General features: G+C 39.6%; 1 protein-coding gene and 1 pseudogene across 3 annotated transcripts in view; both read right to left on the reverse strand.

The window, feature by feature from the left end:
- LOC134369972 (survival of motor neuron protein) overlaps window positions 1-9,393 on the reverse strand; it is a 35,632-nt gene extending 26,239 nt beyond the window's left edge. For 2 of the 3 annotated variants that reach the window (XM_063086847.1, XM_063086848.1), the window contains exons 1-3: window positions 9,279-9,393; window positions 2,275-2,346; window positions 692-811 (exon numbers count right to left, since the gene is read on the reverse strand). In XM_063086847.1, coding sequence (XP_062942917.1) covers window positions 692-811; window positions 2,275-2,346; window positions 9,279-9,362 — 276 coding nt within the window. In that variant the 5' untranslated portion in view covers window positions 9,363-9,393. The remainder of the gene's footprint in view (window positions 1-691; window positions 812-2,274; window positions 2,347-9,278) is intronic. The other variant, XM_063086849.1, reaches the window with a different exon arrangement.
- Window positions 9,394-14,184: 4,791 nt separating this feature from the next.
- Window positions 14,185-15,067, reverse strand: LOC134369834 (small ribosomal subunit protein eS6-like; annotated as a pseudogene).
- Between the last annotated feature and the right edge of the window lie 532 nt (window positions 15,068-15,599).

Here is a 15,599-nt window from a genome sequence, read left to right on the forward strand (position 1 = left end):
CAAGAGGTCATCAAATGTTAGCTCTCTTCCCCCTTGGAATGATGAAACTAGAATTGTCTAATGAGACACCATAATACTTAACTTTCAGGTTTACTGTTTTTAACTAGCAGAAATTACTGTACCCAGAATTTTTGGTTCCCTGGAATTAATAGTTTTTGAAGGAAGTAAAAAAAAGATACCCATCTCTCAGCTTAAAAAGTAAAACACTGCCAATTCTGTTTAAGGCCCTCAGATACACTTTCCAAAAAGCACTGCCTTCCTTCCCCTGACCCATAAAGTAAACACTGTCCTGATTTGAGTATTTATCATTCCCGCCTAATTCCTTATATTTTTATTACTGACATGCATGTTCCTAAACAACAGAAAGTTTAATAGTTGTTTTATAAGTTTTATGATTACATGTCTTTTTTTTTAAGAAAAAAGATGACCGGTAAGGGGATCTTAACCCTTGACTTGGTGTTGTCAGCACCATGCTCACCTAGTGAGCCAACCGGCCATCCCTATATGGGATCCAAACCTGTGGCCTTGGTGTTATCAGCACCACACTCTTCCAAGTGAGAAACAGGCTGGCCCCAAATGATAACATGTCAATAGAAAACACTATACTAACTATTTAAATTAAAGATATTTTACATTGTTTAATAAGGACAGTAACAAATCCCCACGTTAAATCTCAATGTTTTAAAGTTACCTGTTTCAAGAGAGTTGCGGTATTCTTTTTTTGGCTTTTATTCTTCTTAGCAGGTTTTCTTTTAGGTGTGCCTTTTGGTTTATCTGAAGTTTCACAGATGTCACCATTCTTTAGAGCATGCTATGAAAACAAGAATAGAAACGTACACGTTACAGAGTGATACGTTAAAAAAAAAGTCACAACATAACTCAGTTACCACTATAAGGTGGCTCAGGACCCATCACCTCGGAAAGTCTCTACTTCCTATTTTTGCCATCCTACACACTACAGAAACTGCTCTTGAAGGCATCATAAATCTGATTATCAGCTCTAAAGACCCTTTTAATCAAGTCTCTTTACTCTCAACCTCTCTGTAACATTAGACCCTGTTGATCACCTCTTTCTTCTTGATATTCATGACATCTTGGATGACACAGCAATGTAGGGCCCCAATGCTTTTATTACTTATCTGATCAAGTCTTAAACCTGGCATTCCCAACAAGAATTGGCCATCTCTCTTTACCTGCTTAAGGCCATTCCTATTACATCAATTACAACCTCTATATAAAAAGACTGCTAAAGCTATTATCCAGCTCTGACTTTTCTCCATAGTTTCAATTCAACATTTCCAATTACCAATTTCACATCTTCAGATGTACCTCTAACTCAACACAATTAAAACTAAATTATCTTTTCCCCAAATCAGTAATTTTCCTTCTTTACTCAGACTACTTCCCCCTGTGATATCACCAACACTATTCAATGTCAAGCCCCATTTCAATTTGTATTTTACTGACTCTCTTGGTAATACTTCCTTAGTCCACTTAGTACAGGAGTGACTTACAGGAAGGAAATGGACTCTGTATGCTCAGTGCTCTGTATGTGTATATGCTCTGTGTGATCAACCGCACCTGGACTACTGATGACCCACATTTGGTGCTCAGTAAGACTAACTACCTCAGACAGTGGGAAAAATGATAATGTTGATTAACAGTGTAAATGTCTTGCTTGGGCAAAAGAACCAGACTATGACTCCTAAAAGACCTGTATATTCCTACTATTAAGAACACTTGACTTGATACCCAATTTATCAGATTTAGGAGGATTAAATTAATATGTGTAAAGCACTTAGAACAGTGCCTAGAACATTACCAACACTGTACAAGTATTAATTATTGCTCTACTACTATTTATCATTATCACTGGTATTTCACCAAATGATTGTTAAATGTTTAAAATTGTAATTCAGACTGTTCTTTTCCTACTAATTTTTTTTGACAATTTTTTTCTATTGGAACATAATTGATTATATATATTTGAGGGGTCTCTTCCTACTAATTTGAATTAGAGAACTTCTATGGTTTGATACAAAGTAAAGATTAAAAGGAATAATGTTTAAAATGCCTCTGCAAAAGGAATGACAGATAGATAGGCTATCAACTTCTAAAGGAAGATATCACCTGATTTAACTAACCCATATTATCATTTAATCTTCAAAATGAAAATTGAATAATATGTACTTCAACATTTTACTATACATTATCAATTTTTTTCAAATGAATAACATGAGGAAATAAAGAAAAGAGTGAAGAAACATTTCATACCTTAAATGAAGCCACAGCTTTATCATAAGCTTTTATCAATGCTGTATCATCCCAAATGTCAGAATCATCACTCTACGAAGGGTAAGGAATAAAAAGAACTCATGTTCAGATAGGTTTCATCAAAAATGTATTTTAAATAGTACCAAGTGCCATCTTAATCCAAACATAACCAAATTACACTGAAAATCAGTATATTAAATCCTGAACGAAGCCACAGGAGGCTTACCTGCCTGGAGGTTGTGTGACCTTACCCACAAGCTAGATATATATAACTGTTCTAAGAGGTATGAAGTGAATGCTCCACAATTTAATTCCTATTCACAGACCATAAGTAGATTTGTTTAAGGCTAACCATTTCGATCTTTTCTAAGATCAGATAAAAGGTTTAGTTTGGCAAAGTGAGTTGGCAAAGTGGGAAAACATCTGCACATCGGCTTGACTTTATCAAGACCATGGTAATGCTATTCTCACCACAGACCCTGTGGTCCAAAGAATATTTTTTCTCTTGACATTATAGTGTGTTTAGATTATTCAAAGAAGAATTTTCAAAATGTTTAAGGATACAAATTGTTAATAATGATTAATCAGAAGAAAGGATCACTCCCACCATTTCCAGCCCCAGCAGCTTCCAGGCTGGAGCTGGTGAGCATGTGGAGCAAGAACTGTCAAAAGCTGCAGCTGTGCACTTCAGATGAAGTTACTTGGAGGCAGCAAGGGAGAAGAGGGCCTTGGTAGCCCCCAGGCCATCAACACCACTAACAGGGTTCCCATGGATTTACATAGGAGGAGTCACAGACAACTGATAAATGGAGCAACTCAGAGGCCAGTGAGTCATCGCAAGGGACCGGCACAGGGCCCATCTCATGGGAAGTGTTTGGAGTACAGGGGGTGGGGGAGAGGGCCCACTGGGGAAAACTGGGGCAAAGCATGGATGGCTGACCTGCCCCCCAATCAGCACAAGCCCACTCAGTGGAGACTGGTCAGGAATATAGAACTGCAGGGGGTGCAGCTTGCTGAAAAGACTCAGGCCCAGACCAGAGTTGCCACACAACCCAGGTGTACCAGACCTCACAAGACCCGGAAGTTCTTACAAGGTCATCCATTAAAACCTGAGCTGCACAAAAAGCCCTCTCCAGGGAATCAGCAGCAGAGCAGCAATTTAGCTCAGCCACAGAGCTCAAGTGCTGGTCCCCACAGGAAGTTTCCCCATTTTACAAGTAACCAAAGGGGGGCTGGCCCGTGGCTCACTCGGGAGAGTGCGGTGCTGATGGCACCAAGGCCCCAGGTTAGGATCCCATATAGGGATGGCCCGTTCGCTCACTGGCTGAGCGTGGTGCTGACAACACCAAGTCGAGGGTTAAGATCCCCTTACCGGTCATCTTTTAAAAAATAAAAAAATTAAAAAAAATAAAAGTAACCAAAGGACAACAAATTAGTTCCAGTGCAGAGTTTAAGTGGTGGGAACAGCGAATAATCCAACACAGAACTGAAAGAAAAAACAAAATACCTACACATCAGAGAAAAAGTTTGGCGTTAACCTGTAAAGGTCTCACCCCATCAAACACCTATAAAACCTAGAAAGACTGGAAGTCCCCTGGACTCTCAAGCTGGGGAGGGGGAAGTTGCTGTGGGCCTCAGCCATGCCCCCCTGAAACTGCTCCCAGCCCAGTGATGATTACTAGGCCCTCGCCAGATGCTCCCGGGCTCCCAAGCTGGGGCAATGGGAGGCTGAGGGCCTTTACCATGCCCCCGGATACCTGCAACCAGCTCAGCAATGACCACCAAGCCACTGCAGGAAGCGCCCTGGGCTCCCACGCCCAGGTGGTGGTGGCACCAAGGGCCTTGGCCACGCCCCTCCGACACCCACAACCAGCCCAGCGATGACCACCAAGCCACTACCGGAAACACCCTGGGCTCCCAAGGCAGGGTGGTGGGGGGTCAAGGGCATCAGCCACTCACCCGACACTTGCATCCAGCCCAGCAATGACTGAGCTGTAGCTGGAAGGCTCCTGGTTTCCCCTACCGAAATGAGGGGGATGCCACAGGCCTTGACCACATCCACCATCCTTCCTCCTCCTCCACTGTATTTCACTCCCCTTTTCCCTCTCCCCCTCCCCCTCCACTGCTGTGCAACATCTTCGAATGCAAAAAACAAATATTAATAAATAATTTTTTTAAAAGAATGTATATCCAAAAATGAATGAATGAATTTTTTAAAATAATGATTAATCAATTAAATTTTTATTTTAAATGGGAATGATATTAAGTAATGTGGAAAAGACCTAACAATCATTAAGTTATTTCTATTTTTATTTAAATTTAATTCAACTTAATAGTGTAGGTGTTGACAAATGTCCACAATGCCTCATCTAAAACCTTGGAGCCAGATATGTTTCAGAATGTACACACATATTTTATTTTATATAGGTAATTTGGTGCAAGCACCGTTTAATGTAAAACACTCTCAGCCCAGTACAATTTGGGACAGTATCCTGTATTTAAATATAATATTTCTGTAACAAAAAGAATGAATATTGACCCTGAGTGGGATAAATGAAGTCTGTATAAGTAGTCTAACACACACACACACACACACACACACACACACACACACACACACACACACACACAACTAAATAAATTTAATTCAATTTAAAAAGAAATATATTTTGAGCACACATTATCTTTTTTTTTTTTTTGGTGGCTGGCCAGTATGGAGATTGAACCCTGGACCTTGGTGTTATCAGCATCATGCTCTAACCCAACTGAGCTAATCAACGAGTCCTGAGCACCCACTATCTACAAAGCACTGTGCTCATCATTGAGAAGCATATGAAAACATGCCACCTGCTTTCAAGATATGATCTAAGTAGGAATTTAAGACATACTGTCACACAAGACAACAAAAACAAAAATAAACAATTATCATCAAATATGAAAATGTGAAACATACAATAAATGTTTTAATTAAAAAGGAAAGAAATTAATGTATACTGGATAATTATGAAGAAAACAGGCCTAGGAAATAAAAACCAACTGGATTTGGGTAAGTAGAGAAGAAAACAGAATGCATTCCAGGGAAGATTATGAGCCAACACACACACACGAAAAAAAGCCTGAAAGCAAAAATAAACACGCTGTATGATTTCACTTACGTGAAGTATTTAAAATAGTCAAATTCATAAGAAATAGAAAGTAGAAAGGTGATTAGCAGGGGTTATGGGGAAGGAGAAATGGGGAATTGTTTAATGGTAGAGTTTTAGTTTTACAAGATGAAAAAGTTCTTTAGATCTGCCAAACAATATGAATATAATTAATGCTACTAAACTATATACTTAAAAGTGGCTAAAATAATAAATTTCATCTGTTTTTTAAAAATCACAATTTAAAATAAAAATAAAAATTATACAAGGGATCTTTGAAAAGTTCATGGAAAATATGTACTATGAAAAAAATATGCATGGATTTCAAAAAATTTTTTGTACCAAAATAAACTCCTACTAACTTGCTATAACATGTCTGAATGGGACCTAGTTTGAGGCACTAGGAAGGATAAAACATCAGTTTGGAAAGAGCCCCCCACCCCCACCATTCTTGCCATGTGACACGTTGCACTGCTGCAGAGTCACTTCGCCAGATGTGGACTGTGGACTTCCCTTAACTGTGGACTTCCCAGCCTCCTAAACTGGACTAGAAATGACTAGAATTTTCAAAATGACTACCAGCAAGGCTCCAGTTTTGATTCTACCTCTTGAAAAACATCTGCAAAAGCTTTGGAAGGCAAAAGGACAATAGAAGCATTACTCCTCCTTCAGCAGCAATGGACAGCAGGTGGGCATCAGTATATGACACATGAGGTTTCACTCACAGCGTTCAGGTGCTATACTGTGAATCACCTCACTTCAATGACAGAGACAACGGAGATCAGAAGCAGCAATTTTTCTACAATTCCTGCTCTTCCTGACTTCCTGAACGTGGCAGTTTCCCTTCACTTACTGGCTCAGCCCTTCTACACAGGTTTGTAAACCTGTAACTGCCTGTATTAAATTCCTAATGGCTTAAAAAAAAAAAAAAAAGAAAAGAACCCCTATCAGAGAAACATGAATTCTGCTAAAATTGAACCAAGAACAAAAATGAAATTGATGGAAGCTTGGGTGGAAGAATGGTGAAATTACTGATATGTTATGAAAAGTTTATGGGTACAATGCCCTAAAGAAATCAGCAGTTTACAAATGGATAACTTGTTTTAAAAAGGGGGGCCGAGCCCGTGGCGCGCTTGGTAGAGTGCTGCGCTGGCAGCGCGGCGACACTCCCGCCGCGGGTTCGGATCCTATATAGGACTGACCGGTGCACTCACTGGCTGAGTGCCGGTCTCGAAAAAACGACCAAAAAAAAAAAAAAAAAAAAAAAAAGGGATGAGACAATGTTGAAGACGAAGCCTGCAGTGGCAGACTATCCACATCAATTTATGAGGAAAAATTAATCTTGTTCATGTCCCAATTGAAGAGGATCGATGATTAACAGCAGAAACAATAGCCAACACCGCAGACACCTTAACTGGTTCAGCTTACACAATTCTGACCAAACATTACAGTGAGGAAACGTTCTGCTTGATGGGTGCCAAAACTGCTGTGCCCCAATTGGCTACAGACAAGAGCAGACTTCCAATGGAAATTTTAAACAAATAGGATCTAGACCCTAAAGCATTTCTTTGGAGAATTAACAAGTAATAAAATTTGGAGTAACAAGAGATAAAACATGGCTTTACCAGTGCAATACTGAACACAAAGCACAATCAAAGCAATGGCAACCAAGAGGTGGAAGTGGTCTAATCAAACAAGGGCAGACCAGTCAAGGGCGAAGGCATGGTAACAATTTTCTGGGATACCCAAGGCATTTTTCTGTTGACTTTCTGAAGTGCCTAAGAATGATAACATCTGCCTATTACGAGAGAATACAGAGAAAGCTGACCAAAGCTGTAGCAGAAAAACTCCTGGGAAAGCTTCACCAGAGAGTCCTTCTCTACCATGACAATGCTCCTGCCCATTCCTCTCATCAAACAAGGGAAATACTGGGAAAGTTTCAATGGGAAATCATTAGGCATACACCTTATAGCCCTGATTTGGCTCCTTCTGACTTCCTTTTGTTTCCTAATCTTAAAAAATCTTTAAAGGACACCATTTTTCTTCAGTTAATAATGTAAAGAAGACTGTATTGACAAGGTTAAGTTCCCAAGACCCTCAGTTCTTTAGGAATGAACTTAATGGCAGGAATCATCACATAGAAAAGTGTCCCTAACACTATTCCTACCATATTTTTTGGTGATTTAAATATCCATGTAGATGATCTTTCTAATACCCTATCCTTGCAAGTCTTTAAACTCCTCTCTACCAACAATCTCGTATAACCACCAATCTCTTCTACTTGCTTCTGTGGTCTTCATTACAACCAATAACTTCAGCCTCTCCATAAAAGCAGTTTCAAGAATCTAACTCTCTAAGCACTACCTTCTGGGCTCTGCAACTTATTCCTTCTAATAGTTTAATGACAATAATCATTCCACTTCACCGGAACTGGAAATATATTGATACTCCCACTTTTCAAACTGTCCCTCAGCGTCCTAACGTTCTTATTTCCTTTTTCAGCAAGCTTAAATTCCATGGTTAATCACTAAGTAACTCACTTGTACCTCTCCCCCTCACTTCTTCACATTCACTTGGAAAATTACAACCCTATTAATTTTAACTCTTGGTTTACTCTGTGCCTGCCCTCACACACTTGAACTTAGCTGGAGAAAAACACAATCATGTTCTCTAGTCTCCTTAAACTCATGACCTCAATTCTCAGGTAGGCCCTTCATGTTGCCTACCAACATTTCCACTAAATCTCCCTAGTTCAACACTCACCTACTCTCCTACACGACTACTTCCTACCTTCTCTCTCCTCAAACTTCCAACATCTCTCTTCTCCCAGCTCCTCCTCGTTCTTAGCTGATGTTCTTGCTTCATTCACTAGGAGAACACCAAGAATCAAAAGAAAACTTTCACAGTCTCCTGCCACCATTTCTGCCCATTCACACAGATATGTTCCTATATAACTGTCACCGCGTGAACTATCAACGCTTCTAACAAAAGCCAAATCCCTCCCTTCTTACCTACTCCAGGACATTCTTCCAATAAGTCTCTTTTTATTGCATCATCAATTTTCCCACCCTTAATGAATCTTCCCTATTAGCCCACAAACATGCTGAAACATGTTGCTCCCATCTTAAAAACAAAAAACACGACTAAAAACCCTCTTTACCCACTCCCTCCATCTACTGCCCAATTTCTCTACCTATTTACAATAACACTCCTTTAAACATGTTAGAAACGTTGCCTTAAATTTCTCTTCTCCCACTCTTGACCTCACTCCAATCAGACTTCGTCCCCATTATTCCATGCCCAAAACCGAGCTCCTGATCTTCCCCCTTTTAAACCCACTCTACTTGCAGTCTGACCTCTTCCACATCTCAGTAAAAAGCAACTTCATCTTTTCAACCGCTGAGGACAACCTTGGAGTTTGCTCCTCTCTCCAATCTCCATTACCAAATCCTTCTGCAAAACCTGTTGCCTCTGACTTAAAAATATACCCAGAATCCAAAAACTTTAGTCTAACTGCACTGTTAAAACCTTGATCTAAGTCTGGATCATATTTCAATAGACTCCTAATCGGTTTCCCTGCCTCACCCTGACCCTGGCCCTGCACACTCCGCAGTTGGAGAGAGGAAGTACTATCAAGATGCCGTAGAGCCTCATTTCACAGTTATCAGGACGCCCACGCTGCGCAAAGGAGCTTGCGGATGGGGCTCGCAAGTAGGAGAGGGGAAAAAGATGTAGAAACACGCGGACCACGGCCTCACAGTGAGCGGACTAGCCAGGTCCCGCCCCGCGGGTGAGGAAGGAACACGGACCGAGAAGGCGCTCCTGGTTCCAGTACGGAGGCTGCGCCGGCTGCGACCTCACCTGGCCTGTGCCACGCCGGAACAGCACCGAGTCCTCCTGCTCCGTTACGCCGGCGCCGCCACCACCCCCACCGCCCATCGCCATGGCGAGTCTACTGCGGGATACGAAGTGTGGGAATACGTCCTTTCCGAGATGACGACTTCCGCCACCCGGGACTTCTGGGAGCGGAAGAGCACGGTGGCCTGGAGGGCGAACTGGCGGATTCCGCACGGCTTTTATTAGTGGTTATCGCCTTCCCAATTTGGTCGCATGGGTTTTTAACCCCCTCTTTCTTTCTCAATCTTTCCAAATGTTTTTGAAGAATATTTGAATAACATAATGGAAAAACGGTAGTATAGCTCACTCATAACACTGATATAATTAGCCATCCGACAAGGTGAAATTTGGACTCCCTAACCTCACATCGTATACTAGAATAAATTCTAGGGGATTTTCCTAAACTTGAGATGGGGTAGATCTTAAGACAGAAATTCAGGAAACCACGCAAGGATTGAAAACTCAAATATCTTTTGGGGGCAGGTAATATAAATGAGATAAGGAGAAGTAAACAATAAGGGGTGGTGGGTACTGTAATCAGACCGTTCCACCCCACCCCACTCCCAGGGGCACAGAGGCATTCAAAGTTCATATTAATGTTTTTTATCATATCATACGGGATAGGTCTGCTGGTTGTCAGTTTGTTACTTCATCTGTAAAGAAAACATACATTTGACTAAAATTTCTGGCAAAAACAAAACGAAAAGACAAACATTTGGCAAATATTTGTAACATAAGATTAACATCCTTTATATGTTAGAAAACCTCCATCAAACAAATTAAAAAGAAAACAGAAAAACAGGCAAAGGTATGAACGAGATATTCAGAGAAGAAAAAAACAAAAATAGCCAATAAATATGAAAATACGCCTAAACCCTGGGAGCTCTGTACTCAGTCTGCCTGAGTTCATATCCTGAAACTGCTACTTACTAGCTGGGTGACCTTGGAAAAATTACTTAACCAAAATCTCAATTTGTTTATCTATAAAAATGGACATAACTGTAGTACCTCCATGTGAAAATTAAATATAATAAAGAGCATGAATCAGAGAGAAAAACTGGACAGTTCACAAAAAAGAAAATCCAAATGTCCAGTAAACATATGAAAAGATGCTCAACTTCTAGAATCAAGGAATTGCAAATTAAAACCTAAGATACCATTTTCCACTCAGGTTGGCAAAATTGATAACATCTGATGTTAGCAAGGGTGTGGGGGAATGCAGTGCTAACCTCTTCTTGAAAATATGTTTAAAATTAAAAACATGTATACCTTTGCCCTAGGAATCCTATCTTTAAAAATCCATTCTCATGTAAATAAAAGCAAAAGCAAATGGGGATAAGTATGATGATATATATTACAGAATTGTAGTGGCAAAAGTTGCAAACACACTAATTGTCTATGAGTAAAGAAATGATTGTATAAATTACTGCACTTCCATACTAAAGTTAAACCTTTAGTATGTACTGTCCTGTAGGCATGGCTATTTAAAAAAAAATGCGAAGTTACATCTAAATTTCTTGTTTTTGTCTAAAAAACCCTGTAGTGGGTTGAATGGTGAACCCCATAATATATCCACCTGATATCTGTGAATGTGACCTTATTTGGGGAAAGGGTTTTTGCAAATATAATTAAGGATCTTGTGATGAAAACATCCTGGATTAGAGTGGGACCTAAATTCAATAACAAACATCCTCATAAGAGAAGGAAAGAAGACAGAAAAGAAGTACATGAAGACAAAGGCTGAGCTAAGAATTATGCTGCCAGAAGCCAAGTAATGCCTGAAGCCACCAGAAGCTGGAAGAAGTGAGCAAGAATTCTCCCCTAGAGCCTTCAGAGGGAGTGTGGCCCTACTGACACCTTGCTTTCAGACTTCTGGCCTCCAGAACTGTGAGAGAATAAATTTCTGTTGTTTTAAGCCAAAAAGTTTTTGGTAATTTGTTAAGCTAGATCTAGGAATCAAATACACTGCCCACATCCCTTATTTACGTGTATATGTGCTTATATGTTTGTATGAGCATTGACAGAAATATACAATGCAACTATTAACATTGGTTAGCTCAGGGGAATGACAATGACTTATGTTTTTTAATATTTTTAAATTTTTTTTTTACAATGGACTAGCACCTCTTAGTGAGATTGACTTGTTGAAGGCTGAGAGGGAATACATGTGTGTATGCATGTGTACACATGCATGTGTGGAGTATAAATAAAGCAAATGTATTTCATAGGACCTGGTTTTCCAAAGCCTTGCAGTTTCAAATGTTAACCTTGCAAAGGACAAGGTATTTTCCCCAGGCTATAGTTTCTGTTATAAGATAAAGAATTGTAACACAGCAAGGTTGCTGGCTCAAAGATAGGTTACTGATTGATTTTTAAAGATACTGGGAAATTGTTGTAAGAAGAGAATGTTTGCTAAAATCAAGCTTTTGCTGGTGGATCGACCTAACTTTTTGCAAATTGCATTATGGAATATGACCTTGTTTGTTTTACTGAATGTTACCAGCTTCTATTGTTGAACTTGTTAAACTGTACTTAGCAAAAACCCCACCTATGTTCTCTTCCTGAAACTTCCTGGTCTGGAGAATAAATGCAGGAAGGGAACCCCAATTTGTGGTTAATTTCCCAAATGGAAGGAATGCTTCTATCGTGAGGGTTCTGGGAGATTAACCCCTTTTGGGGCTTCTCACTGCTCAGACGAGATGGGCTTTGAGTAATCTTTGGCAGCTCCCTCACCCAGGGGAAAAGGAGTGACAAATTCGTGGGAGGCAAAGCAACACGCATGTATGTGTATGTGCATGCATGTTTAAATGAGAAATTAATATATTTATAAACCTTTGTTTTTTTGACTTAGAGAACAGGCATTTGATAATTTTGTTATTAAAAAATGACTATAGTTGTTGGGTCAATTGTATATCCATATAAAAAAGAAATTAGGGCTGGCCAATTAGCTCACTTGCCAGAGCATGGTGTTGGTAACACCAAGTTCGAGGGTTTGGATCCCCTGTACCCGTCAGCTGCAAAAAAAGAAAGAAATGAACTTTGCTCTCTATCTCACACTGTATACTAAAATTAATCCAAGATGGATCACAGATCTAAATACGAAAACTAAAACAATAATGCTTTTAAAAGAAAACACCTTTTAAAAGAGTATCTTCATGACCTGAAAGAGATTTTTTAAACATAACAAGAAGTACCAAGCAAAGTAAAATTTTGGTAAATTGAAGTTCATTAAAGTTAAGAATGTTGAGGCCGGCCCGTGGCTCACTCGGTAGAGTGTGGTGCTGATAACACCAAGGCCACGGGTTCGGATCCTATATAGGGATGGCCGGTTTGCTCACTGGCTGAGCATGGTGCCGACAACACCAAGCCAAGGGTTGAGATCCCCTTACCGGTCATCTTTTTAAAAAAAAAAAAAAAAAGTTAAGAATGTTGGCTCATCAAAAGACACCTTAAGAAAGTGAAAAGGCAAGCCATGGACTGGGTGAATATATTACAATCTGTATTTGATAAAGGGACTTGTATCCAGAATATGGACATACCACTTAATAAAACATGGATAGGAGACTTGAACATGCAATTATGGATTGAATTATGTCCCCCCAAAGTTTAACATGTTGGAGGTTTGGTCCCCACTGTGACAGTGTTAAGAGGATGGAAATCCTATTAAGGTAGTTGAAAGGTGGGGCCTTGAATAGGTGATTAGATTGTGAGGAACATGCCCTAGTAAATGGATTAATAAGTTGATGGTTTAATGGGGGTCATGGTTGTAGTTCTGAGGGCTTTAAAAGGAGGAGTGAGGAGTTAGCTCTCTCTGTGTTCCTGCCATATTCACCATGTGATATCCTGCCTTACTGTAGAGTTATCATCAAGAACTAGGCTCTCATCAGATGCATTCCTTGGACTTTGGACTTCCCAGCCTCCAAACCTGTAAGCAATAAATATTGTTTCTTTAAAAATTACTCAGTTTCAGATATTTCTGTTATAAGCAACAGAAATGGACTAATACACATGTACTTCATTATACAGTAATGAGCATCACTAAATGGCCAATATTAGCCTATGAAAAGATGCTTAAAATCATTACTCTTAGGTAAATGCAAATTAAAACCACATGAGAGGGGCTGGCCCCTGGCTCACTTGGGAGAGTGTGGTGCTGATAACACCAAGACCGCGGGTTCGGATCCCTATATAGGGATGGCCGGTTTGCTCACTTGGGAGTATGTGGTGCTGACAACATCAAGTCAAGGGTTAAGATCCCCTTACCGGTCATCTTTTAAGAAAAAAACATAAACAAAAACAAAAAAACCGCAATGAGATAGCACTACTTCCCACCAATGGGACTAAAGATAAAAGGACTGACAATACTGGTGAAGGTGTAGAGCAATGGAACCTTCATATATTGCTGGTGGGGTATAGTCATTAAAAACAAACTGAAACAAAAACAACAAAAATACACCTGTTTAATAGTACCTACTAAAAGTATGTGCATGTGTGCATATCTATATATACACACATACCCTTTGACCGAGGAATTTCACTCCTAGGTATATACTCAATAGATATGAGTGCTTATGATCACCATAAAGATAAATATAAAAATGTGTACGGCGGCATTATTCGTAATAGCTCAAACTGAGAGCAATCCAAATGTCCATGAAAATAGAGTGTATAACTAAATTACGGTATATTCATATATAACAGAATGCTACACAGCAATGAAAAAGACTGAACTACTGCTACACACAAGATAGAGGATTCTTACAGACATAATACTGAGCAAATGAAGTCAGACTCATAAGTACATATTGTATGGCTCCACTTATATATGAAATTCAAAAATAGGCAAAACTAATTTATTATGATAGTCAGATGGGAGACATTATCTAAGAGGTGTGGGAAATGTCCTTTATGTTTTTTTTTTTTTTTTGAGATCTTACTTATTTGTTATTCTTTAAAATTTTATTTTTGACTGGACCCAGATTTAGAAGTAGAAGCTTTCAGAGGGGATAGCCTGCATCTGTCTCTTGGCAATCTGTTCCTGGCATTTTTCCTTGGCCTCCTTCATTCTCTTGGCCAAAAGTTTAGCATATTCTGCGTCCTCTTCCTTATTTTTCTTAGTGCACCTTTTCTTCAGGGCAATATGCCTTCATTTGTGTTGCAGGACACATGGAGTAACAAGAAGCTGAATCTTGGGTGCTTTGGTCCTAGGTTTCTTAACCTTCTTTGTTTAAGGGCTTTCTTACAACATGTTAGTGGACATCATCTTCTTTAGAGAGATGGAAAAGTTTGCGGATTCTGCTAGCTCTTTTGGGCCCCTAGCAACGAGGCACAGTGATATCGGTCAGTCCAGGAATATCCTTCTCTCCTGTTTTTACAGTAACCAAGTTGAGAACGCTCTGATTGGCACCCACCATTCAACTCCCAACAGATTTGCACTTCCTTTCTCCAGTTCCTTGGTCTTTAACAGGAATGCTTCTTACTCAGTAGCAGGCAGACACAGCCATGGATCAAGACACCCTGCTTCATGGAGAAACCTTTTGTTTGTCGTTCCCACCACTCATTCGGACCACGTAACCCTTACATTCTTCACCCAGAGTGTCAGCAGCAACTTCTGTGGCCATACACTTCTCATAAAAAGTATGAAGTTTGCATTCATCATCCACTTCAATGAGTTTCTGGCAGCCAGTAGCTGGGAAGGAGATGTTCAGCTTCATCTTGAAGTAGCTGATCTCCTCCCAATGTCCTTTATCATTTATATGTAAAAGTCAATTGAAACATATATTTTAGATGTATGCTCTTTATTATCATTTCACTGGGATAAGTGCCCAGGAGAGCAATTACTGGGTCAAATAGTAAGTAAATGTTTAGTTTTCTAATAAACTGCTATTTATAACTTATTGCCATATTTCTTTAGAACTTTTGTTGCATTTCCCCAAATTTCTTCTGAACAAGCATCACAGTTTGGGGGTTTGAAAGGTTGGCAGAGCGCTGGCGGTTTAGCTCAGTTAGTTAGAGCATGGTGTTATAACACCACGGTCAAAAGTTTGGATCTCTTTACTGGGCAGCCATTAAAAAAAAAAAAAAAGAAGAAAGAAAGAAAGGTTGGTAGACACAAGAATGGTATAAGCTACATCATTATTTCTCACATTTCAGACATTCACTTACCACCCTCATGATTTGCCATAAGTATTTGTATTTTTTAAATTTTGTCTTAGCTTTGCAGTAAAAAGATTGAACATCTATTGTTTTAGTCTGCCCAGCATCTATTCTCCCTTCTTTTTGTCA

The sequence above is a fragment of the Cynocephalus volans genome, chromosome 2 (assembly GCF_027409185.1).
Source record: "Cynocephalus volans isolate mCynVol1 chromosome 2, mCynVol1.pri, whole genome shotgun sequence".
Lineage (NCBI taxonomy): Eukaryota > Metazoa > Chordata > Mammalia > Dermoptera > Cynocephalidae > Cynocephalus > Cynocephalus volans.